Genomic DNA, 25,258 nt, shown 5'->3' on the forward strand with positions numbered 1-25,258 from the left:
TTTTGCCATTACTTTTAATGACAAAAACCACAGTTATTTTTGCACCAACCTAATACAAGGAGCAGCCACAACTCCTCTCAGGCGGAGACAGAGCATACAAGAAAAAGGCTCCTTCTGGCCAGGCGCGGTGGCTCATGCCTGTAACCCCAGCACTTTGGGAGGCCATAGCGGGTGGATCATTTGAGGTCAGGAGTTTGAGACCAGCCTGGTCAACATGGTGAAACCCCATCTCTACTAAAAATACAAAAATTAGACAGGCATGGTGGCATGTGCCCGTAATCCCAGCTACTTGGGAGGCTGAGGCAGAATCGCTTGAGCCTGGGAGGCGGAGGTTGTGGTGAGCCACCACACTCCAGTCTGGGTGACAGAGTGAGACCCTGTCGAAAGAAAGAAAGAGAGAGAGAGAGAAGGAAGGAAGGAAGGAAGAAGGAAGGAAGGAAGGAAAGAAGGAAGGAAGGAAGGAAAGAAGGAAGGAAGGAAAGAAAGAAAGAAAGAAAGAAAGAAAGAAAGAAAGAAAGACCTCCTTCCTTCCTGAGATCCACAAGTTTTTGGAGAGGGCACAGAAGTACAGAAGTCGCTGAAGTACAGTAGTCGCTGGAGTGCCAGTCTGGTGGAACTTGCTGGAAATCCACCCTCTTGGGTGCCAGGGAAAGCTGTTCATGGGCAGGTGTCTCCGCAGAGGAACTCCACTGCAAAACCATCCAGAGGGCACCTGGGGGAGCTGCTGACCCTGGGGTTCTGCTGGCCACCCTGCCCTGCAGAAGCAGGGAGCTGGGAACCCACTTGTGCTGCAGGAGCCTCCCAGGAGGGTTTGCTGAACTGGGAAGCAAAACTCTTTCTTCCTGCAATGTCTCTCCAGCCATCTATTGACAAAACTTAGCATGATGCTGGCTGGTAAAAAAAATTTAAATATATATATATATTTAAAGGGTCCAGGCCGGGCGCGGTGGCTCACGCCTGTAATCCCAACACTTGGGGAGGCCGAGGTGGGCGGATCACGAGGTCAGGAGATCGAGACCATCCTGGCTAACACAGTGAAACCCCGTCTCTACTAAAAATACAAAAAATTAGCCGGGCGTGGTGGCGGGCACCTATAGTCCCAGCTACTTGGGAGGCTGAGGCAGGAGAATGGCGTGAACCCGGGAGGCAGAGCTTGCAGTGAGCCGAGATCGCGCCACTGCACTCCAGCCTGGGCGACAGAGCAAGACTCTGTCTCAAAAAAGAAAAAAAATTAGCCGGGTGTGGAGGCATGTGCCTACAGTCCCAGCTACTTGGGAGGCTGATGCATGAGAATCGCTTGAATTTTGGAGGCAGAGGTTGCAGTGATCCAAGATTGAGCCACTGCACTCCAGCCTGGATGACAAAACAAGATTCTGCCACAAAAAAAAAAAAAAAAAGGAACCTGAGGTAGCTGGCCAAAGTAGAGGAGCCCCTGGGGGAAGTCTAGAAAGCTCCTCATCAGGAGAGTAAAACTGGCAGGAATGTGCTGAAACTTGGCTGAACCAAGTACTTCAGGGTGGAGAGGGACTGAAGTTGAGGAAAGCAGCAGACCCAGTGATAATCTTGCACATAGGGATATAAATGCAGTGATATTAACTCTAAAATCTCAAGGAGGCAGCCATGGTGGCTCATGCCTGTGATCCCAGCACTTTGGGATGCTCAGGCAGGAGGATCTCTTGAGCCCAGGAGTTTGAGACCAGCCTGGGCAACATAACAAGACCTCGTCTATACTAAAAATTAAAAAAAAAAAATTATATCACTGGCGGAGCACGGTGGCTCATGCCTGTAATCCCAGAACTTTGGGAGGCCAAGGCGGGCAGATCCCCTGAGGTCAGGGGTTTGATACGAGGCTGGCCAACATGGCAAAACCCTGTCTCTACTAAAAATACAAAAATTAGCTGGGCATGGTGGTGCATGTCTGTAATCCCAGCTACTCAGGAGGCTGAGGCAGGAGAATCATTTGAACCTGGAAGGCAGAGGTTGCAGCAAGTTGAGATTGTGCCACTGCATTCCAGCCTGGGTGACACAGCAGGACTCCATCTCAAAAAAATAAAAATAAAAAAATTAGCTGAGTGTGGCAGTGCACACCTGTGATCCCAGCTACTCGGAAGGCTGAGGTGGGAGGATCACTTGAGCCCAGGAGGTCAAGGCCACAGTGAGCCATGATCACACCACTGCACTCCAGCCTGGGTGACAGACCAAGACCTTGTCTAAGAAAAGAAAAAAGAAAGATGGGCCGCCCAGAGTCTAAACGGACCCTGAGTTTCTGAATAATGACACACTGAAGTGCACCCACGGCCACACCAGCAGCCCCACTGGAGGCTGTGTGGGGCCCTCTTGCTAATGCATCAGCATACACTGGGGTACACCCCACAGTGTGTCCACCACCTGTGTAGGCAGTGGGCAAAGTAAAGTTGTTGAAATGGGAAGTCACAAAAAGAGCAGAGGTGAGACCGCAAGATCATGAGGGCTCACATTTGCTGGCCTGGGCTAAGGGCCAAGACTGCCACAGTCCAACTTAGACTTCCATTTGATGAACTCTAGCACCCCAAGTTAGGGTCACACTGGTGGGCTCTTCCTACCAAATACTCAGGTCCAGGACTTTTCTTTGGACTACATCTTTTACCCTTGGTGTCATTGACTTCAAGAGACCTAGAGAATCAAAACTCAGATTAGGGCCAGGTGTGGTGGCTCATGCCTATAATCCCAGCACTTTGGGAGGCCGAGGCGGGCAGATCACTTGAGGCCAGGAGTTCGAGACCAGCTTGGCCAACATGGCGAAACCCCATCTCTACTAAAAATACAAAAAACTAGCCGGCCGTGGTGGTGAGCACCTGTCGTCCCAGATACTTGGGAGGCTGAGAACGAGAATCGCTTGAACCCAGGAGGCCGAGGTTGCAGTGAGCTGAGATGGCGCCACTGCACTCCAGCCTGGGTGACAGAGCGTCTCAAAAACAAAAAACAAACAAAAAATACCTGAAAACTCAGGTTAGGCCTACTCTGCTTTTGAAGGTTTTTCCTGCCCTGGGGCCTGAAAAGCACCTGTGGGGTTTAGGTCTTAATTTGGCAAGGTTGAAAGAATCTCCAAGCACTCACAGCTGGATGAAACATCACTGTACCTCCTCAGGCACCCATACTGCCAGCCCTGATCCAGAGGGAGAGAGAACACCTCTACGTGGAAGAACCACGGCGGCCTGCTCCCACCAGAAGTCTGAATTGGTTTCCAGAGGACCCAGCGGACCTCCTGTTACAGAGATGCTGTAGTCCTGGAAGAACGTCTCCCTGCATGAGTCCTTAGGGACGGAGCTGGGGAGCCTCCATTTCCCACATAAGCCCTTCTCGATTATGCTTTCCATATCATCCCTTGTTTGTTTGTTTGTCTGTTTTGAGACAGGGTCTCTGTCGCCCAGGCTAGAGTGCAGTGGCGCGATCATAGCCCACTGCAGCTGCGACCTCCCAGGCTCAAGAGAGCCTCCCACCTCAGCCTCCTGAGTAGCTGGGACTACAGGCATGCGCCACCATGCTCGGCTCATTTTTTTGTATTTTTTTTTTTTGTAGAGATGGGGTCTTGCCATGTTGGCCAGGCTGGTCTTGAACTCCTGGCCTCAAGTGATCCGCTATCTTCTGCCTCCCAAAGTGCTGGGATAACAGGTGTGAGCCACCACACCCGGCCCTGTTTTATCACTTTCATCACTCAATTCCCTGAGAATTATGACACCTAAACCAGGAAGCACCTCTGCACCTTATCTCGGACCCAGGATTCTAGGCTTCAGGGTCTCTCGTTCTGTTAAGAAAACAAAATAAGGACTGGTGCTGGGTGCTCACGCCTGTAATCCCAGCACTTTGGGACGCTGAGGCGGGAGGACTACTTGAGCCCAGGTGTTCAAGATCAGCCTGGGCAACATAGCGAGATCCTGCCTCAAATTAAAAAAAAAAAAAATTAAAAAAGAAAAGAAGGACTGGTTTGGACCAGGGAATCTGGGGAAGGAGAACTAGTGCAGACATGGGCTTTGGTTAAGCGGTCAGGGCACCTTCATAGCGCTGCAAGAAGCCACTACATGCCCACTTCCTCCCCACCAACAGCCCAGCTCCCGGTAAAGGGTCCATGACGCAGCTCCTCCAAGCAGCAGCGTCCCACCCTGATCCCTTACTCCTCAGGACTATTTACACCTCCCCCATCCTGCGGGCCCCACTTGAGACAGTGGTTCCTGAGAGCCGGGCCCCACTAGCAAGCCAAGGTATATTCTTGGCCTCCTGCAAAGATGCCCCTGTCCTATAGACCTCTGCGCGGACCGTGGGCACCCCCACTTCTCCAGGAATAAGTAGGTAGGCAACACTCAGGGGAAGTCAAGCTTAGCGCCCCCAGTCTCCTCCCCACTTCGGCTCGGTCCCATCTCTCCAGGACAAGGCGCCAGCAACGGAGCCACAGGCCGCACCAGCCCGTCTTTGATCCCGGGTGTTCGGACTCAGGGCCTCCACCACCCCCTCCTAAACTCGGACCCTGGGCCGTGGGAACCCAGTTTAGGAACCCAGGAAGATGCCGGAACCGTCCTCAAACGAGGCCACTCTAGGAAATTGGGAATTTCACATATCGTTAGCACTCAGTCGACGTTTATTGGCCTAAGAACGAAAGAACCGGAAGATGCCCTTAAAAAGTGTGGCGGCACTCTAGCTTCAATCGGTTGCCTCAACATATCAAGAAACCTGGCATTGTATATGGCCCTCAAAAGATGACGCCACCCGGTCCACCACGGTTCAACGAGGACTAAGACATCTGCCCTCAACCATCATGGCGGCGCCACTCAGTTTGGCTTCCTGCCCCTAGGGATGATGGCCGCCAGGTGGCTTCACTTAGTTTCTCACCACCCCGGAAGACGGGGACCGGCGATTGGGCGGTGTCCAGAGGCTCCGAGAAGAAGGCCATCGGCGGTTGGGCAGCGTTGGGTAAGCTTGGTTTTAAAGGAGCCGGAGGTGGGAGCTGCGGAAGACCCGGGATCCACGGGAGGCGGCGGTGAGCAGCGCTTGGGGGAGGGCAAGGAGTGGCTGGAGAGAGGGCGGGAGTGGGGGCGGGGAAGGAAACTTCTGAACCATCTGGTCCCGGGCCGGGGGAGACCGCTGGGCGGGGACGCGAGGAGGGAAGGGGCGTCTGTGGGCGGGACCTCCCGGGATTGGAGTGAAGGGGGTATCTGCTTGACAGTGGATCCCTGGGGATCTACGCTGAGTTCGGAGATGCTCCAGCTCGGGCCGCCCCTGTCTGAGCGGAGCTTTGCGGCGCTGAAGCTTACAGGGGAAGGAAAAGCCTCGCCCGGCGTCTGATTGGCGGAACCGCGCTGTAGGATTCTTTCCTCAGGGATCCAGTCTAGGGGATCTGGTGGGATGGAGGGTCGTCGATGTATGGAGTATTGCTTTGGAGTCCTCGGCCACTCGCTGGGAGAGGAGGAGGATCGCAGAGGGATCCAGCGGAAATAGCCTCCCAGGACCGGGATCCCCGTGGATCCCGGGGGATCTCGGGGCATAATCTGCAGGGACAAAGGCCTCGGGAGGCTCGGGCCGCGGGAGAACTGGGGCCGCTGCATTCTGGGTTCTGGCGGCAGGTGCCAGGCAGGGCGCGAGTGATCCGCTGATCGAGGCGGTGGCAGCGGGAGGACACCCGCTCCGGGCGACCGGCCGGGGGCGCCCTTTCGCGCCCCAGGGCTGCGGCCGCTGGGCTACGGGGAGCCGCGGGCGGACCATGAAGGGCGGAGCCCCAGGGAAGGGGCCGGCCCTCACCCCCCGCTCCCCCGCTCCCCCCTTACCCCAGGCCGCAGCCTGGGATTCCCCAGGGACCCCCCGGAGCCGCCGCGTCTCCCATGGACTTGCCCGGGGACTCCAGGTGAGAGCGTACCCGGCCCGCCTGTCTTGACCCCGGGAGATGGGGATCCTGGCGACCGTGCCGGGAAACTACAGAGCCAGCGACAGGTTCGGGCGACCGTCCTCTGCTTCTTTCACCCTCCAGCCCGCCTGGCCAGCCGCGTCTGTGCCGCCAGCCTCTGACTCGAGCATTATGGGGAGCCAGGAGCCCGAAACGGCCGAGGCTGCAGCTCCCGGGGGCCCCTTCTCCCCTGGAAAAGGCCTCTCGGCGGGTCCTGGCCGTGGTGCTAGAAGATGTCATGGCTGTTCACAGGGTGAGCCCTCTGAACCAAGAGACTCTCTATTCCCCCATGACTTTCCTCACTACCAAACTCGGGCCAGATCCCTACTGAGGATAACTGAAGTCCAAATCCATCATTGTTGTACTCAGCCCTCAGGCAGCCTCCCTCATGGTAGAGTCCTGCTTGGCTCCCACTTACTCCAACCTAGAATTGGGCAGTGCCCATTCCACCCACCAACGATTTTGGGCTGGAACCACATCCCTGTAACTCTGAGAAACTCTTCTGCTTTTTTTTTTTTCTATCTTTTTTTTTTTTTTTTTTTTTTTTTTAGAGACAGGGTCTTGCTATGTTGCACAAGCTGGTCTCAAACTGGCATCAAGTGATCTTCCCATCTCTGCCTCCCAAAGTATTGGGATTACAGGCGTGAGCCACGGCGCCGGGCCGAAACTCTTCTGCTTTCTTCCCAGCCCAGCCTCCTTAGGAAGCAGGCTGAGGTCTTTGACTCCACTGCACAGATAAGAAAAACTGGCCCAAAAAAGGCAGTGACCCACCCTAGCTCACCCTGCCTTTTTCATTTCTCTAAACAGCGTGGATGAGATTACCCAGGTCCTACACCTGCAGTTTAGGACTCTTAATATCTGGCCCCTAATTCAGTCCAATTCATCTCTTCTCTTGGGATCCGAGTGAATTCTAGCCCCAATCTCTGTTATGTTTGTGGCTCAGGGCACTGTTAGGCACAGGGAAACCTTGTCCCATCCAGCCTCATTCTATCACCTTGCTCTTGACGCCTCTTTCTCTTCCAGGTCCCCGTGGTGCCCTCAAAGGAGACCTCCACACCACAGCACCACAGCTACCGTCAGGATCCTGTCCACAGGCAGCCGCCTGCCTCGCCACCCCGGCAGGCCGGGTGGTCCTCGCAGGCCAGGTGAGCATGGCAGGATGGGGGTAAGCCGAGGGCCCAGCTGAGCCATTTTAATCTTCCTGTTCCCTCGCTAGGCCTCCCGACCCTCTTTGTTTGTGTCGCGAGCCCTTGAGCCGCATCCACCGGACCTCTTCCACCCTGAGGCGGCGATCAAGGACAACCCCTGGCCCAGAGGAGGGCCCTTCACAAAAGGTGGACCGGGCCCCCCAGCCCACCCTGGTGGTGATGCTGGAAGACATCGCCAGTCCTAGACCCCCCGCTGAGGTATGGGAACTGAGGGTACGGATGTCAAGGGTTCTGCTGGGTTCCAGCAGGGATAGAAGGGTAGGAGGCCTGAGTCTTAGGTGGGTTTTTCTTGGGGTGAGGAGGATGGCATTTTAGGTGGCAGACACTGCCTGAGCAAAGACTATATAAAAACGTCTTTGGCGTGAACCCAAGCAGCTATCCGGGAACTGAAAGAGTCAGGATGTGGGGCACTAAGGAGGCTTCCCTGCCTCCCCACAAACATCCCCTATTTTTATCCAGGGCTTCATTGATGAGACCCCCAACTTCATCATCCCAGCACAAAGGTGAGAGGGCTGGAGTAGGGATTATCAAAGGATCCAGGCAACAGCCATCATCCAGGTAGCCAGAGCTAGGGGCATTGGGACTGATTGATCCAATCCTTCCTCGTGGCATCTTAAAAAGCCTTAAGGGGCCGGGCACGCTCATGCCTAATGCCAGCACTTTAGGAGGCCAAGGCAGGAGAATCGCTTGAGCCCAGGAGTTTGAGGCCAGCCTGGGCAACCACATCACTGTGACCATATCTCTACAGAACGTTTTGTTTATTTATTTGTTTGTTTTTGAGACGGAGTTTTTGCTCTGTTGCCCAGGCTGGAGTGCAATGGTGCGATCTCGGCTCACTGCAACCTCTGCCTCCTGGGTTCAAGTGATTCTCCTGCCTCAGCCTCCCGAGTAGCTGGGATTACAGGCATCCGCCACCGTGCCCGGCTAGTTTTTGTATGTTTAGTAGAGACGAGGTTTCACCACGTTGGCCAGGCTCTTGAACTCCTGACCTCAGGTGATCCACCCGCCTCGGCCTCCCAAAGTGCTGGGATTACAGGCGAGAGCCACCATGCTCAGACAAGATATTGTTTTAAATTAGTTGGATGTGGTGGTCCATGCATGTAGTTCTAGCCACTTGGGAGGCTGAGGTGGGAGGACTGCCTGAGCCTGGGAGTTCAAGGCTGCAGTGAGCTGAGATTGTGCCCCTGCACTCCAGCCTGGGCCACAGAGCAAGGCTCTGTCTCAAAAAAAAAAAAAAAAGAAGAAGCCTTAAGGGATAGGGGAGTTGCTGGCTCAGGTGGGATACCTGGAAGTTCCCCTAGCCTTTACCTTGCCCTTCACCCCAGAGCTGAGCCCATGAGGATAGTTCGCCAGCCAACGCCTCCACCTGGGGACCTAGAACCCCCATTCCAGCCATCTGCTCTGCCTGCAGACCCTCTGGAGAGCCCACCAACAGGTAAGGACTTGGGTAGAGATCGGATGAGACTTGGGTGTCTGGGACATCCTAGTTGAGCTTGGAAGTGTCAGGTACAGAGGTGGGGATAGGGCTTAAGCCACCTCCCAGGGCAGGGCTTGGTATATAAAGACGGGATGTTGATGTCAGAGGCTTGAAGTTCAATTCTTAAGTGCAGAACTTAGTGTTTTAAGGGTGGGCTAATTCCCCTGTGCACAAAGTTGAGCATGTGGGGAGGGGCTGAGACACTGCAGCCAAGGAATATCCACCTGTGACCCTCTCCTTTCCTCAGCCCCAGATCCTGCTCTGGAGCTCCCATCCACCCCACCACCGTCCAGCCTTTTACGCCCCCGCCTCAGTCCCTGGGGCTTGGCCCCGCTCTTCCGTTCCGTCCGCTCCAAGCTGGAGAGCTTTGCTGACATCTTCCTCACGCCCAACAAAACCCCACAGCCCCCACCCCCGTCCCCCCCAATGAAGCTGGAGTTGAAGATCGCCATCTCAGAGGCTGAGCAGTCTGGGGCTGCTGAGGGCACTGCGTCTGTCAGCCCCCGGCCCCCAATCCGCCAGTGGCGAACTCAGGACCACAATACCCCAGCACCTCTCCCTAAGCCCTCTCTGGGCCGAAGCTACTCCTGCCCTGATCTGGGGCCCCCTGGCCCAGGTACCTGCACCTGGCCACCTGCTCCACCCCAACCAAGCCGACCACGGCCGCGGCGGCACACTGTGGGTGGTGGGGAAATGGCCCGAGCCCCGCCACCCCCTCGGCCCTGTCTCCGGAAAGAGGTCTTCCCTCTCGGAGGAGTGGGAGCCTCCCCTTCTCTCGCCACATCTTGCTCGTCCACGGCATCCACTTCCTCCTTCTCCGAACCAGCAGAACCCAGGTAGTGCTCTCAAAAAACCCCCTTGAAGCCTGGCTGCAGCCTGGTCCCAGCCTCCTTCCCTGAGTATCCAGTGGGCAGGAGACGGGGGATAATGCAGTGAATCCTGTTTGTCCCTGAGCCTTGACCTTCTTGGCAGGTTGGGTTCAACCAAAGGGAAGGAGCCAAGAGCCTCAAAGGACCAGGTGCTTTCAGACCCTGAGACCAAGGTAGGCATTCAGATCGGGTAGAAGAGACTAGTGGGGGCCTGAGCCCATGTCACTCTTTCACCCTCTGCCCCATTTTTGCAGACCACGGGAAAGGTTTCTCGATTCAGAATACGCAGAACACCAGCCCGTCCTCAGCTAAACCTTACACCAATGGGACTGCCTCGACCAATCAGGTGAGGGGCTCACTGGGCATTGAGCCGTCTTGGCCAAACAGATGCAGGCTTATGTCCCCTGAAGTATAGCTTTGTCTCCCCTCAGGGAGCACAGTCCAGCCTGAAAGATTCAATTCGGTGTGGGGATGGTTTGTGCTCAAAATTGCCTGTCTGCCTTATGTAGCACTCCTGGCCCTGACATGTCCCAGAAACTGAAATACAGACCAGGCCTTACCTGTCCCTTCAGGCCCCACTGGCCCAAGGTTTCTCAGTGGCCTCTGCTCTTTGCTCACAGGTTGAACAAGAAAGAGTTCAGCTTGGAAGAAATTTACACCAACAAGAATTACCAATCACCCACAACCAGGAGGTGAGACACTTGGAAGGCTAGAGGGTGGCAGAGGGAAATCTGGAGTTGTGGAGCACCCTGATAAAACCAGCTCCTCTCCCTGCCTTGTTCAGGACCTTCGAGACCATCTTTGAGGAACCCCGGGAGCGCAATGGGACTCTGATTTTCACCAGCTCAAGGAAGCTCCGGCGGGCTGTGGAATTTCGGGACAGCAGCCTTCCTCGATCACGGAGGCCGTCCCGTGGGGTCCGGGCTGCAGGGGGCAGGACTGTTCCTCCCAATGTGGCCCCCAGCCCTGATGTGGGCCCCCTGCTCCAGCAGCGGCTGGAGGAGCTAGATGCCTTGCTCCTGGAGGAAGAAACAGTAGATCGGGAGCAGCCCCACTGGACCTAGGTGCCCCATCTGTTGGTCATCCATCCTGAAGGGACAGGAAACCTCCCAAGCAGTTATTTTTTTTCTATATATTTCTAGTAAAGTTTTCGATATGTTTCTGATTCTTTTGTATCTCTAGCTGAGTTTAAGATTGATTTGGCTGATGTTTCTACGTTGACCCCCAAAGGTCTGGGAACTGGGGCTGGTGCTAGAGATGGTGACAGGGGTTGGGTACAGAGTACAGGGACGGGGTGAAGTGGTCACTTGAGATAGATAGATAGATAGATAGATAGATAGATAGATATAGATGGAGTTCCGCTCATGTCACTCAGGCTGGAGTACAATGGCACGATCTTGGCTCACTGCAACCTCTGTCTCCCGCATTCAAGCGATTCTCCTGCCTCAGCCTCCCAAGTATCTGGGATTGCAGGCGTGCGCTACCACACCCGCTAATTTTTGTATTTTTAGTAGAAACTGGGCTTCACCATGTTGGCCAGGATGGTCTTGAACATCTGACCTCAGGAAATCCACCTGCTTTGGCCTCCCTAAGTGCTGGGATTACAGGCATGAGCCACCATGCCCGGCCTAGAGATACTCTCTTGCTTAGAGGATTCTCCTGTGTGGAGGGACACTTCTGAATCAGTGCCAGATGATACTGTGACCCTAGACCGTGGTCTGGGTTCTCCCAGTTCATTTATATCAAGGAGACTGAAAGGCCTATAGTGGGTCAAGGCCTTGAAGATCAAGATGGCCCTGAATTCCTGCTAACATGCAGGCCAGGACCTGCTGCTGGATTCAAGAGCTACGGCTAGGCCAGGTGCGGTGGCTTACACCTGTAATCCCAGCACTTTGGGAGGCCGAGGCAGGTGGATCACAGGAGCCTAGGAGTTCGAGACCAGCTTGGCCAACATGGTGAAACCCCGTCTCCACTAAAAATACAAATATTAGCTGGGTGTCTTGGTGTGTACCTGTAATTCCAGCTACTCAGGAGGCTGAGCCAGGAGAATTCACTTGAACCCGAGAGGCAGAGGTTGTAATGAGCTGAGATCGCACCACTGCACTCCAGCTTAGGGAACACAGCCAGACTCTGTCCCCCACCCCCCAAAAAAAAAAAAACAAAACAAAGAGCTAAGAGTAATGGGCCATAATGAAGCACTCACGACGACTGTCATAGGTGCTTGACCTGCACATGTCCCTGCGACAGGGAATTAGTCATTTTATGGACGAGAAAGCAAGGCAGGCATGTCAGCGCGCTGTCCACTTTTAAAACGGTAACCCGGGCAACCGAAGGCCAGAAATGGCTTTCTCTTTTTTTTTAAGCCAGTCACATTGAGCAGTGGGGTGCATCTTTCATAACCGAGAGGCATCACAGGGCAGTGGCTGACATAGACGTGGCTAGGAGACTACCAGCCCGTCTGTGCGCGCATTCCTTTCCGTCCCAGTAAAATGGGGCTGACAGCATCTCCCTCGTGGAATTACTACCAAACGCAGTCACAAACGCGGAGAAGCGCTCATGCAGGTGCAAGGCGTTTTCGAATTGCTAGCACTCGGGACCGCTGCCAGCAGCCGCGCCTGGAAGGGACGCGGCTGCCTGTTAGTGCGGCCGGCGCAGGCACAGCACGCGGCCGCTCGGGCCACCCCGGGCCGCGGAACGACTCGCAAGCAGCCAGCCTGACGGCGCCGCCGCCACGCGCGTGCGCGAGACGCCAGGCTGTCTGTGGGCCGCGCCGAGCGGCGGAAAGGCGGCGATGACTTAACTGGCTGCGGAACGGAACCTCTTGCAGCCGCGCGCCCCCCGGCGGCCAACCGCCCCCAGCGCCTCAGGCCCCGCGTCTCCGCCCCTCGCCTCGACGCCGTCAGGAGACCGGCCAATAAACAAACAGCAGGAAGAGGCGGGGCCCTGTGGTAACCGCCCCAAACACCTACTTCTAACCAGTCGAGTCACAAGACTGGGGGGAAGGGCGGAGCCAATCTGACGTAACCCAATCCAAGATTTGAGGGCGGTTACATGCACCCACTCCCTCGGGTTTGGCTCCGCCCCTCACCTTGACGTAGCCCTCCCAGCCTATCAACGACTGCGCCCGTTGGGGGTGAGTGGAAGGGGGCGGAGCGTGGGAGGAGGCCGAGAGAGGAAGGAGGCGTAGGCTGAGGAGGAAGAGGGAGGAGGGGTAGGGAAGTCCTGGCGGAGAAGCGCCCTAAGACTCCAAAGGAGACAACAGGAGTTTGTGCTGGAGCTCCCCCGCTGCCCATCGGCCGTTCCGGATCCCCTAAGGCCCAAGTCGGACAGAGACGGAGGAAAGGAGGAAGAGACTTTTATGTCGGCGGACAGAGGAGCTGTACCCGTCACCGTTGCCTCACATCCGGGGCTTTGGAGGGCTGGCCTCGCTGCCCCGCCCCGCCTCGCGCCTTTCATGGCGACCGGAGGCGGAGGCTGGAGGAGCTGGGCCCGGAGGAGGCCCCTTTAAATCTCCTTAAAGGGGTGGCCACTGAACTCGGCGGACTCCAACGCCAGCCTTAAAGGGGAAGCCGCCGAACAGACGCTGACAAATTGAGAACTGTGCCGTTGGGAGAACTGGGGCGAGTGGGGTTTTTCTTTACGTCCTCCTCCCCCACACACAAGAAGTCTTTTAAATTCAACTTAAAGGGGAAGTGGCCGCTTGTGGAGGACTAGAAACTAATTCCGAGCCCTTAAAGGGACGGCCTGCTGTTAGAAGGACCCTGGACTCCTTAAAGGGGTGGCCTCTTTGAGCCGGAGGACTTGAGACACTTTTAAAGGGGAGGTCTGCGTTTCGGGGCGAGCTTTCGGCCCCTTTTAAAGGGGTGGCCCTTCCTCTTCCTCGGGGAGACTTGCCTCGACCCCTGGCAGGGGGTGGCCACCGCACTAGGCCGCCGGACACTGTCGGGTCGTCTTAAAGGGGCCGGGAGCTGGACAACTTGGGGCCTCGCCTTAAAGGGACGGCCGCCCCGTTTTCGCCGTCGCGGCCCCGCCGAGCCCGCAGGGGGGGCCCTCGGGCTTGTCGCCCCGGGGGCGGCGCCGGCTCCCCGGGCCGTGGCCTTGGGGCAAGCTCGGGGCCAGCAGATCCGGCTTTAAAGGGGAAGCCGTGGCCCTCTCGTCACTGTGCAGCCGCCAGCGCCGCGCCTGCGACCCCGGGCCTGCGGACAGGCCGCTTCGGGCCCCGCCGCCTCCGGATGCGGCGCTGAGGGCGGTCGCCATGGAGACGGCAGCGGCCGCGGCCCCGGGTCCGGGCTGGGCAGCAGAGGGGGAGCGCCGACGGCGGCGCTGCTCGCGCCGAGACCGAGACCGGGAGCAGCGGCGCCGCCGAGGTCCAGGCGGCGACGCGCCCCGGGCCCTGTTGGCCGCCCCGCGCGGCTCCTCGTCCTCGTCGTCGCCGCCGCCGCCCGCCAGGCCTTGGTCGTCAGCTTCGTCTGGAGAGCGGCCTGGGGGCCCGAGACGCCGGCGGCCCCGTCCGAGACCTCGACCCCCGCGACCCCGAGCTCGGAAGCGGCCTGCCGGCTCGGGCAGCCGCGGGGAGGAGGAGGAGGAGGAGGAGGAGGGGGGCGCAGACGACGGCGAAGCCGAGGAGGAGCCTGAGGAGGAGGAAGAGGAGGAGGAGGACTTGATCGATGGCTTCGCCATCGCCAGCTTCGCCACCCTCGAGGCCTTGCAGGTGGGGCCTAATGGGGCTAGGAGGCTTCGGGGGTTTCCGAGGGGCAGCAAGGAGGGTGCAGTGCCCCTAGTGGGTGGAGTTGAGGGGGGAATGCTGGCACCCCAAACCAGAGCAACCGGCTCCTCTGGCCAGGCCTCTGCCCCGCCCTGGGGTGGGAGGAGGTAGAGCTCGTCTCTGGGGACCCGGTTTCCCAGCCCGAGGGGTACTTCGGCAACCTGGTCACCCCTAGAGGAGTTGGGAGCTTGCCCTTTTCCATCCATCTCAGCCCCACCTCATCCTCCACAGAAGGATGCATCTCTTCAGCCCCCAGAGCGACTGGAACATCGGCTGAAGCATTCTGGGAAGCGGAAGAGGGGGGGCTCCAGTGGGGCCACCGGGGAGCCAGGGGACAGCTCTGATCGAGAGCCTGGCCGGCCCCCTGGGGATCGGGCCCGAAAATGGCCCAATAAGCGGAGAAGAAAAGAGGTGAGCTTGTCCCTTAAAACTCTTTAGGCAGAATGTATTTCCCACAGCCCCGTTTTTCATCAGCAACGCCACTGCCCCTTGTAAACAGAGACCCCAGTTTCTAAGGGCAAAGAGGCAAGCAGGGCAAATTTGAGCCCTTACTCATCTGGGTCTGACGAAGGCCTGTCTACAGTCAGGTGCACCTACTTTTGCCTGGTTCTGTGTCTACTTCAAACGTTTTGATAATTCAGAAAGGCGTCAAAGGAACATAGTTGGGTCGTAAATTAATTGTGGTTCCTGCCCTTCCTCGAGGTGGTGGCAGTCCAGCAGAAAAGAAATAGCCAGCAAGCAAACACCTAGACCTTAATTTGAGAAGCTACAGAAGACAAAGATGGGGAGAGATGCTACAGAAACCCACATGAGGAAGCCGCTTGTGCTGCCTGGGGGATGGGAGGAGAGTTGTGGTTGGGGAAAGCCCCCTAGGATGTCTTAGTCAGGTCCTGAAGTATAGTCAGAAGTTTGCTAAGAAAAGACACGGGGAAAAGTTGTTTTGGGCAAGAGCATGAAGACGTGAGGACCCGGCGTATTTAGAGAATGGAGAGAGCACTGGGACCCGGGTGGGCAGTGGCGGGAGAAGCAGCTGGAAGGAGAGGCTGAGAGTAGATCCTGGAGGCCCGTGAGTGCCCTGCTGGGAGCTGCGACTTTCCCAGCCGCCTCAGCAGCCGCCTCCCTCACCTCTGGACTCTGGTCTTCCTCAGGCGTCCTCCCGTCACTCTCTGGAAGCTGGATACATAGTAAGTGCTATCCACCTGTCCTGGCCCCTCCCTGCTCCACCCTGGGCCTCTTCCCTCTCGTGACACCTCTGTCTTTCCTTCTCCCCAGTGTGACGCGGAAAGTGATCTGGACGAGAGGGTGAGTGGGGCTAGAGCTTGGGTGGGCAGTGTCACTGCTTGTAAAAGGGACTGCAGCATAAAGGCCTTCTACGTGCAGCAGACAGCCTTCCCTTGAGTGAGAAACATGGCTTAGGTTGAGTCAGGATTAGGTTTTTGGGAGGAACGGGGGTGGATTGGGAGGGTAAATGGCGTCATTTTTTCTTTTGGTGACTAGGGGTTAGCTGACCAAGGAATGGAGGGTCCATGCTTTGGCATACTATCCTTTCCAAAGCCCTTGAGCTACTTCTGGTTCTCCACGGAAACCCAGAGTGGCTGTGGCACTGAGATGGGCCTTCTGCCCATCTTAGAATGAAGATCTAGATTCAAGTCTGAGCAGAGACCGCAGATAGAGTAGTGAGGACACTAAATCATTGTAGTCAGTGTAGGGACTCAGCCCATAAAGGTATATTTGAGTTTATCCTTAGGGGCGATTTGCTTGTTGTGAGATAGTATGTCCTAGAAGTTAATGCTCTACCCATTGGGCCCATGTAAGTAACTCAATTTGCACTCCCTGATGTGTGTCTTGTTTTTGTTTCAAAAGTTGGCTGGATAGGACTGTGGTGAACCAGAGGGTTCTTGTCAATTTCCGTCATCCATCTCTATCTGTCTAGGCTGATTGTTGCTACGAGAACAGGGGGCCCATTCTTGAGGCAATCTGCAAGCCTGAGTTTTAATGAGGAATCTCCGGATTCTTAAATATCTGCAGTTGGTTTAAAACTTTTACCAACGCTGGTGGACCAAATAAATCTGTAAGCGAGGGAGGCCTGTGGGCCAGCAGCTAGTGACCTCTGACGTTTTGGTTTGGTTTGCCTGCTTCTCTACTGCTTCAACGCTGCCTCCATTTAGTCCTCTTGGCCTTTCGGATTCTTGGGGTCAGCTGCTCCACTCTGCTTTTTCTCCAAGCTCAGCCCCCTAGAGCCCAGTCTTTGATGGATCTCAGCTAAACTGAAGGAACAGACTTGCCACTACCACCAGTTCCTAGCAGCCTCCAGAGGCTATTTGGCCTTCCTGGGTGGAGGCCTGGCCCACCCACAACCTAACTCTATCCCTTGCCCTTCTTCCCCAGGTCTCCGATGATGACCTCGACCCATCCTTTACTGTCTCAACCAGCAAAGGTTGGTCCCAAGGTCTGGGGCTGGAGGCACGGGAGGGCAGTGGGGTGAGCATGAGCCTCAACTGAGCATGTCTGCCATCCTGCCCCACAGCCTCGGGCCCCCACGGCGCCTTCAATGGGAACTGTGAAGCAAAACTCTCCGTGGTCCCTAAAGTGTCGGGCCTGGAGCGGAGCCAAGAACAGCCCCCGGGGCCCGACCCGCTGCTAGTGCCTTTCCCCCCAAAGGAACCACCGCCTCCACCGGTCCCTCGGCCTCCTGTCTCACCCCCTGCACCCCTGCCGGCCACTCCCAGTCTGCCACCCCCACCCCAGCCCCAGCTGCAGCTTCGGGTCTCACCCTTCGGCCTGCGCACTTCTCCATATGGCAGCAGCCTGGACCTCAGCACTGGCAGGTGAGTGGTCTTGGGGGGTTGATGCGGTCCGGAAGGGCCTGGTCAATTTGGTGGCGGGGACACAGGATGGTACCTGTGGGGTATGACTTGAAAAAGGATTCTGAGACTGAAGAGTTTGAGAAAAACAAATGGAAAGAGATGACTGCAGGACTTATTTGAGTCCGTTACACATTCCCATGCAGGGGAATCCAGGCTGTGCTGTTTCCCAGTTGTGTTTGCTGGTGAGAACGTTTTTTCAGGCAGGCAAGTCTGCTCGGAATAGTGTTCTTTGGAACATACTTTGGGAAATGCTGACATGATGGTTAAGAGCGCTGGCTTTGGTGTCAGACCCAGATTCAAATTCTTGCTCTGACGCTTCCTGGCTGTGTGATTTTTGACAAGTCACTTAACCCCTCTGAGCCTCGATTTCCTCTTTCTGTCAAATGGAATAATCATAGTACTTTCATCTTAACGCTGTTGTGAGGATTAACTACGAGTGAATGCAGTGTTTCCCAAAGTGTGTACATTCAGCATCAGTGATATATGGGATGATTTCAGGTCTTACGTGAGTAAACTTTAAAAAATAGTCCTGAGTTAGCTTTTGTGAACTTTAGAAAGCTGAGTGTCATGCCTCAGCCCCTTGATTTCACACGCGATTGCTTAGGGGGAGGCTAAGTTAAAAAAAAAAAAAAAAGGGGAAATTGAGTTCTTAAAAGAAGCCATTGATGCAGTTCAGATGGTTACTTTGCTGGGCAGCAGTGGGGAAGGTGGCGTGGAATGTTGGAGACTTGGATTAGCTTTTAAAGCAGGTGCCAGCACTTGGCCTACAGCAGGTGCTTGCCACAGGGTAAGAACTATTGACACTTACTATTGATGTTCTATTTTGTCACCGTCATTGTCATTGTTATTATTGAGAAAACTAAGGCTCAGAGAGGGGCAGTGACTTGCTCAAGGTCACCCCGGGCATTCATGGCAAGATGGGCCTAGAATTCAGGTCTCCTGACTCCCAGGCCAGGCCAGTGTGGTGCTGCTTCCACTGTTGTAGGGTGGGACCCCAGGTGGCTTGTTCTAATTAAGCGTCAACATGAATGATCTGTTCTGTGCTGTGGTTGAGTCAGAAAGGGAAAGTCATCTGGCCAGAGATGGCAGAGGCAGCTGTGTGGATGCAGAGACCTAGACAGGGAGAAATAGGGGTTGCTGGGTGTGGGAGGCACCTCAGTCTGAGAACGGATTCCCTCGGTGGGGGGCGGTCCTGGGGCCGGGTTCTGCCACCTCCCGTGTTGGAGAACCAGGGTCACGGTATCACCCAGGCTTCTGACCCCCTCCCGTCAGAGCTGGCACCTCCCAACCCCTCACTCATCTCCCCACTTCTCTCCCCAGCTCTTCACGGCCGCCCCCCAAGGCCCCGGCCCCTCCCGTGGCTCAGCCTCCCCCCTCATCATCCTCTTCGTCCTCCTCCTCCTCATCTGCCTCCTCCTCGTCCGCGCAGCTCACCCACCGGCCCCCGACGCCCTCACTGCCCCTGCCTTTGTCCACCCACAGCTTTCCCCCTCCCGGGCTGCGGCCCCCCCCACCACCCCACCACCCCTCCTTGTTCTCCCCTGGCCCCACCCTGCCCCCACCCCCACCCCTGCTGCAGGTGCCAGGGCACCCTGGGGCCTCAGCCGCTAACGCCCTTTCTGGTGAGTTTGGGGTCCTGGCCGGGGGGTGGGGGGCCATCACCCCGGGCTCGGGCCCAGTTGGCTTTGGGGCACCTGAGCCTCAGCAGACAGCAGGGCTTGAGGGAGTGGCTCGAGGCCAGAGGGAAGGCAGTCACCTGGGCCCAAGGAGGCTGATGTGGCGACAGCATTAAAGCCTTCTCCCGTCCCCTCCCACAGAGCAGGACCTGATCGGCCAGGACCTGAACTCTCGCTACCTGAATGCCCAGGGTGGCCCTGAGGTGGTGGGGGCAGGGGGCTCGGCCCGGCCCCTGGCCTTCCAGTTCCACCAGCACAACCACCAGCACCAGCACACCCACCAGCACACCCACCAGCACTTCACCCCTTATCCCCCGGGCCTGCTGCCACCCCACGGCCCCCACATGGTGAGCTCCTCATTGGGCTGGCGATGAGGCTCGGAGGCCTCTGGGGAGGGCATGGCTTCTGGGGGAAGGCCCGGGTCCCTGGCTGGCAGCTTACTCTTCCCTTCTCTTCCCTAGTTTGAGAAATATCCAGGAAAGATGGAAGGCCTTTTCCGACATAATGTGAGTGTGTGTGTGCGTGTGCGTATGGGGTGTGTGGTGTGGGCGTGGATGCATCCATGCTTGTGACCCTGACTGCTGGGGTCCAGTCTTCAGCACAAAAGCAAGAGCCTTGAGCCTGGGACAGCTCCCTGGGGGGCTTTAGGGTGGAGGCCCGTGGACTGACGGGCAGGCTGGACTTGGGCTGCGCCTCCACCCCCACCTGGACTAGTCCCCCTTCTCTCCACAGCCGTACACGGCCTTCCCTCCCGCAGTGCCCGGGCTGCCTCCGGGCCTCCCGCCGGCCGTCTCCTTTGGCTCCCTGCAGGGGGCCTTCCAGCCCAAGGTGAGCTCCCAATCCAGACACTACCACCGCCTACCATCTTGACAAACCCAGACACGCCGGGTCCGAGCACCCTCCTCCCATTCCCCAAAGTCGTGCCCATCCTCCTGCCCTGCCCTGCTGCTCCCAGTTTTCTCCAAAGCCATGATCCCTCCCTGCCCAGTGTCCCAGCTTGGTTCTGGATCCCTTTGTGCTTGGTGCCAGCTCTCCTGTCTGATCCCTCCACTCCCCTTTCCCAGAGCACGAACCCTGAGCTGCCACCACGACTGGGGCCGGTGCCGAGCGGGCTCTCCCAGAAGGGGACACAGGTGAGGGGGCCAGGGCAGGTCCTGGGGGAGCTGGAACGTATGTTGCGGGGAGAACAGAACTGACTTGAGGAGAGTGAACTGCTGATTCCTCCCTTGAATTCACAATCGGGTGTTCCTGGGTGTTTAATAGAGGGAATTTCTGTAAATAGCTGGCTTTCCCAGGAATGAGGAATGAGAGTTTCATGAGCTTGTCCCAGGAATAAGATGATTAGGACAGTGGTTTTTGTAGTGGTTTTCAAACTTTTTAATAAAGTTACAAAACACTTTTTTTCCAAATGACATCATACCAGGAAGCCCTGTTCGGAAAACAAAAGATAAGCTGCCCCTTGGTGAAGTGAGGAGAGCCAGAGCCTCCCTCCCCTTAGCACTTGCAGCAGTGTAGACCCCAGGGCTGCGGGAACGTTGTGAAACGCACAGGACCAGTTTCCTACAGGGAAGACTAGGCCAGAGGTTTTCCAACTTCCTTCAAAGGCATTTTTCCTAAATAAATCTTAAACAGACCGCTATACTCTAAAGTTGGTAATAGGAGAGCTTCTCTGAGAAACCTGTCCTGCCTGCCCCCTCACCACCAGCAGCCTTCCAGCAGGGCAGCTCCCTGGGGCTTGGTTCAGAAACCTTGTGCTGGAGGAGAGATGCCTAGACTGGGAGAGATGGGGAAAGGAGTTTGGGCCTGAGCGGGAAGGGTTTGAGGGAGTCCCAGTGTCTCAGGCATGTTGGGGGTGAGTGGATGCTGTGGAGATGCGAGGCGCCTGGCCCAGGACTCGGGTCTGAGTCGCCTCCCATCTCTCCTTTGCCATCCCCAGATCCCCGACCATTTCCGGCCACCTTTGAGGGTGAGTTGTGTGAGGACCTCAGGCTGCATGAGGCTGGGGGCTGGTGTTAGCATGTTTGGCTAAGGGGGGGTTTGCTTACGAATAAGTGAGAAGCCCAGAACATGGAGGCAGCCAGATGTGGAACAGCAGAGAGTGAGGGCTTTCAAGTTGCAGACCTGGGCTCGGATGGAACTGGCCATGGGACCTTGGGCAAGGCAGTTGATCTCTCTGAGCCTCAGTTTCCTAGGCTGTAAAATGAACCTAGTCATCCCTTGGTTGTAGGAATGATGAGTAGGGATATTTTGTGGCGAGGCTGGGCCCAGAGCCAGGCCTGGAGTGGATGATGAGTGAACGTTCTTTCCTTCCCTTTCCCTTTGGTCATCCTTCTGGGGCGGCAGAAACCAGGGAAGTGGTGTGCCATGCACGTGCGTGTGGCTTACATGATCCTGAGACACCAGGAGAAAATGAAGGTACTGGGGCCGGAGGGCTGGGGAGAGTGGGTCTCAGAGTCAGGGGAGGACTGAGCTCTGGGCATTGGCCCTCAACAGAGCTCAGCAGAATCTTGGCCAGAAACATTCTCTCCTGTCCCCCATCACTGCTGAACAGTTCTATGGCTGGCACCTTAGTTCTCTGGCTCATTAGGGGGCTGCTCAGAGAAGGCTCCAAGAGAGGCAGAAGATAGGCATCCAGGCCCCATCTGGGTGCCAGCCAGCCTTTGGAGGGGAACCACGGGTGAGAGAGCAAGAGGGGGACCAGACCGGCTCCTCATGTACTGCCCCTCTCCCTGTGTCCCACACAGGGTGACTCCCACAAGCTTGACTTTCGGAACGACCTCCTGCCCTGCCTTCCGGGGCCCTATGGGGCCCTGCCCCCTGGGCAGGAGCTCTCCCACCCGGCCTCCCTCTTCACTGCGACTGGTGAGTCTGGCCAGCCCCCTCGGGCCTGAGGTTCCCTGTCTATAGCCTGAGGCCCAGCTTGTGCCCACTCAGCCTCATCAGAATCTCCCACCTCTCTGCCCCAGGTGCCGTCCACGCTGCAGCCAACCCTTTCACGGCAGCTCCCGGGGCCCACGGACCCTTCCTGAGCCCCAGCACCCACATTGGTAAGAGCCAAGGGCGTGTTGGGCAACCCAGGCTTTGTCCCTGACTTCCAGGAGATGGAAATCAGACCCAGCAGGCAGCTGGAATGCAGGATAGACCTGGTTCCACTTGCTTAGTGACCTTGGGCAGGTTACTCTACCCCCTCTGAGCCTTGATTTCCTCATCTGTAAAATGAGTAGGGAAGGGCAGGGTGACTTCAGTCTCTGCCAGCTGGAGCCCTGTCTCCCAGTAGCCAGTGGCAGGGGCAGTACGCCACCTGGAAGGGGAAGGTGGGGAGGCCGTGCTGGCCCAGGGGAGAGCATGGCCACTGACTCCTAGGATCTTGGCAGGCTTCTTGGGGAGGTTTCACCTGGGTTTGGGTGGACAAGGAGGAGTTGAGCCTGGTGGCTTGGAGAAAGGTGTTCCTGGCTGGGGACGTGGTGACATTCCAGTGGCGGGATAGGTTAGTTGTTCTGTCTGGCTGTGTGACGCATGCATGAAGTTAGGGTCAGGTCGGGAAGGGCCCTGCATGTCAGGTGGGGGGAAGCCAACAAGGTCTTCAGGCTTGCTGCGGAGCGGAGATCTGCTGTGATGGGTCCAGGCGGCTGGTGTTGGGGAGTTGGGGAGAAGAGCGTGACTTCATGTCAAGGAAGCCCTGGGTTGGTACCGCTCCCTGGCTAGATGACCACCGGCAAGTCATTTCACCTCTCTGAGCCTCTCTGTTTTATCATCTTCAAGTGGGCATGATCCTAACCACCTCTTGGGCTTTTTGTGAGGTTAACCGACAGGGTGCTTGTCAAAGCTCAACACCTTCCTGGCCCAAGGAAGTGCTCAGCACATGGCTGCTGAAAGCAGGCAGCTGAGGACTCCAGGCACCGGTCCTGCCTCTGCCCAGCCAGGCCTGGTGCCTGCTCAGCACCGGCTGCCCAGTGCTCTGACCACCCCCCTTTCCTCCCACAGATCCCTTTGGGCGTCCCACAAGCTTCGCCTCTTTGGCTGCCCTCTCCAACGGGGCCTTTGGAGGCCTGGGCAGCCCCACATTCAGTGAGTGCGGGTGCGGTGGGGTCGGGGGGCTGCGGCCACAGGGTGAGAGCTCAGACGGTCTGGGAGGAGGCCTGAACAGGGCCTCCCACTTCTGGCCCCTGTCACTCTCTGCTTCACCCTCTGCCCAGACTCCGGCGCCGTCTTTGCCCAGAAAGAAAGCCCAGGGGCCCCACCAGCCTTCGCCTCCCCACCGGACCCATGGGGCCGCCTGCACCGCAGTCCTCTGACCTTTCCTGCCTGGGTCCGGCCCCCTGAGGCCGCCCGGACTCCAGGCTCAGACAAGGAGCGGCCTGTGGAGCGGAGGGAGCCCTCCATCACCAAGGAGGAGAAGGACAGGTGTGCCTCCCACCCACCCCGCCCCTGCCCCACCCTCAGCCCCTGCTGCCCCTGGAGAACTTCATTCTCTCCCCACGCCTGCCCTCCAGGGACCTCCCCTTCTCACGGCCCCAGCTCCGAGTTTCTCCTGCTACTCCCAAGGCCCGGGCTGGTGAGGAGGGGCCTCGGCCAACCAAGGAATCTGTGCGGGTAAAGGAAGAGCGGAAGGAGGAGGCTGCCGCCGCCGCCGCTGCTGCTGCTGCCGCCGCCGCTGCCGCCGCCGCAGCAGCCACTGGGCCCCAGGGCCTTCACCTGCTCTTTGAGAGGCCCCGGCCGCCCCCGTTTCTGGGCCCTAGCCCACCAGAGCGCTGTGCTGGCTTCCTGGAGCCAACCTGGTTGGCAGCACCCCCACGCCTGGCAAGGCCACCCCGCTTCTATGAGGCGGGTGAGGAGCTAACTGGACCCGGGGCCGTGGCCGCTGCCCGCCTCTACGGTCTGGAACCTGCTCACCCCTTGCTCTACAGCCGCTTGGCTCCTCCACCACCACCTGCTGCGGCCCCGGGAACCCCTCACCTTCTCAGCAAGACCCCACCGGGAGCCCTTTTGGGGGCACCACCTCCGCTTGTGCCCGCCCCCCGGCCCAGTTCCCCACCTAGGGGCCCTGGCCCAGCTCGGGCTGACAGGTGAGGGGAACGGGGGGGGTCGGGGCAAAGCTCCATCTCCCCTTCCTTTAACCAGGTCCTAGGGCTGAGGTTTTAAGCCAGGGCTGGAGGGCAAAGGTCATAACCTCACCAGCCACCTCTGAGGTCATGGAACCTGGGAACAGAAGCCTCAACCCCCACAAGACCAAGCATCACATGGAGTGTAGGGTCACTGGGAGAGCAGAGGTCACAGCCTCTAGAGAGGGAGAGGGGCGTGTGCATGGGAGTGTGGCTCATCTCGGGGGCCATGGGGCCTCCTGAGGTACACCTTTGCCCCTGTAAGGGCCTCTAGGCCCTGGGCCTGCCTCCCCAAGGGCTCACTAAGCCAGAGGCCAAAGTGCCCCCTCCCGTTCACCTACCACCCAAGTCCTCATGCCCTCCGAGGGCTGGGGGAGGAGGGGCTCAAGGAAGGGGGGTTCCATGTACATATTTATCACCCCTTTCACATAGCCCCAAGACCTTTTGTACATTTTTACAGGGGTGCCCCTCCCAACAGTTCCCTTCCTGGTTAATTAAACCCTCAGACTGGTGCTGTGTTCCTAGCCTCTGGCCTCTCTGTGGGGGAAGGGGACTGCAAGGGGAAGAGCCGGGAAGGGACAGTCAGGCTTCTCCCTGGGAAGGTGGGGCCAGCAGGAGATGACCAACAGGGGGCAGGACCTGGGGACCTGGGCTGGAGGGAAGGGCAGAAGCTTCCTACTTGGCTGACAGCCCCGGTTCCCCCAACATGTTCCCGTTCACTCTGCCCCCACCCCCAAAGGCTCAGCCTCTAAATCTCAGACTCCACCACTTCTTAATGGCTCAGTCCCCCTCACCCCATTTCCAAGTGCCCCCAGGACTCCTGGGCCCTGCTTCCCTGAACCCTGTTCTCCAAAACCCTGCCCCAGGCTAAGGGTGGCCAGAGAAGGTCACCATGTACCACACACCAAAGAAGGGGGTCGGCCCAGGGGTGGGCGACACAGGCAGCTTCTTCGGCAGCCTCACGGCAGCAACCCCAGCCTTCCCAAAGCAGCAGGCGCCTCCAGGCTGGGGCCCAACCTAGAAGGCAGGGGTCAATCTAACAAAACCCTAACGTTGACTTTTTTCCCCGGTGGGGCTTCTTCTGTAACATGACTTGCGAATATTTATATAAAAACGAGTGTTACAATGAGACCCCCGGCTCCTCTTTGAGTTTGTGTGGGGTGGGTTGGACCAGGGTGGGGTGTGTGGGTCCTTGGGTAAGGGAGGGATGAGGACAGTACTGTCCATATCCCGCCAAGGTTTTCCTCCCTGCCATCCACTGGGCAAGTTGGTCTGCCACTTCTGGAGGGATGGGTTCGAGGGTTGGGCACTGAAGTTTTTCACATTGTTTTTCTATAACCCAGGAATACATAGTATGTAGGATTCAAGCAACCCAGTAAGACA

The 25,258-nt window shown here is 57.4% G+C and overlaps 2 protein-coding genes across 4 annotated transcripts; both read left to right on the top strand.

The window, feature by feature from the left end:
* Nucleotides 1-4,075: 4,075 nt before the first annotated feature.
* On the top strand, nt 4,076-10,630 carry PRR14 (proline rich 14). 2 transcript variants are annotated; one of them, XM_034940057.3, is made up of 12 exons: nt 4,076-5,011; nt 5,801-5,872; nt 5,996-6,164; nt 6,935-7,056; nt 7,128-7,317; nt 7,579-7,622; nt 8,445-8,554; nt 8,844-9,432; nt 9,569-9,638; nt 9,720-9,811; nt 10,086-10,157; nt 10,250-10,630. In XM_034940057.3, exons 2-12 carry the CDS (start codon nt 5,850-5,852, stop codon nt 10,527-10,529), a joined length of 1,761 nt encoding a protein of 586 aa, XP_034795948.1. In that variant the 5' UTR covers nt 4,076-5,011; nt 5,801-5,849; the 3' UTR covers nt 10,530-10,630. The 2 variants fall into 2 exon arrangements, with proteins under 2 accessions (XP_034795948.1, XP_034795949.1); XM_034940058.3 differs by lacking the exon at nt 4,076-5,011 and adding an exon at nt 5,014-5,332.
* A 2,001-nt stretch (nt 10,631-12,631) lies between these two features.
* FBRS (fibrosin) lies at nt 12,632-25,006 on the top strand. Of its 2 annotated transcripts, XM_034940055.4 has the most exons (18): nt 12,632-14,176; nt 14,462-14,641; nt 15,379-15,414; nt 15,503-15,532; nt 16,619-16,667; nt 16,758-17,058; nt 18,418-18,719; nt 18,915-19,120; nt 19,235-19,279; nt 19,506-19,601; nt 19,838-19,906; nt 20,710-20,739; nt 21,117-21,188; nt 21,518-21,635; nt 21,740-21,820; nt 22,758-22,841; nt 22,970-23,177; nt 23,267-25,006. In XM_034940055.4, the coding sequence occupies exons 1-18, from the start codon at nt 13,721-13,723 to the stop codon at nt 23,841-23,843; spliced, it is 2,940 nt and encodes a 979-aa protein (XP_034795946.1). In that variant the 5' UTR covers nt 12,632-13,720; the 3' UTR covers nt 23,844-25,006. The 2 variants fall into 2 exon arrangements, with proteins under 2 accessions (XP_034795946.1, XP_034795947.1); XM_034940056.3 differs by lacking the exons at nt 15,379-15,414; nt 15,503-15,532 and having other exon boundaries at nt 12,634-14,176.
* The last annotated feature ends 252 nt before the right edge of the window (nt 25,007-25,258 follow it).

The sequence above is a fragment of the Pan paniscus genome, chromosome 18, assembly GCF_029289425.2.
Source record: "Pan paniscus chromosome 18, NHGRI_mPanPan1-v2.0_pri, whole genome shotgun sequence".
NCBI classification, from domain to species: Eukaryota; Metazoa; Chordata; class Mammalia; order Primates; family Hominidae; genus Pan; species Pan paniscus.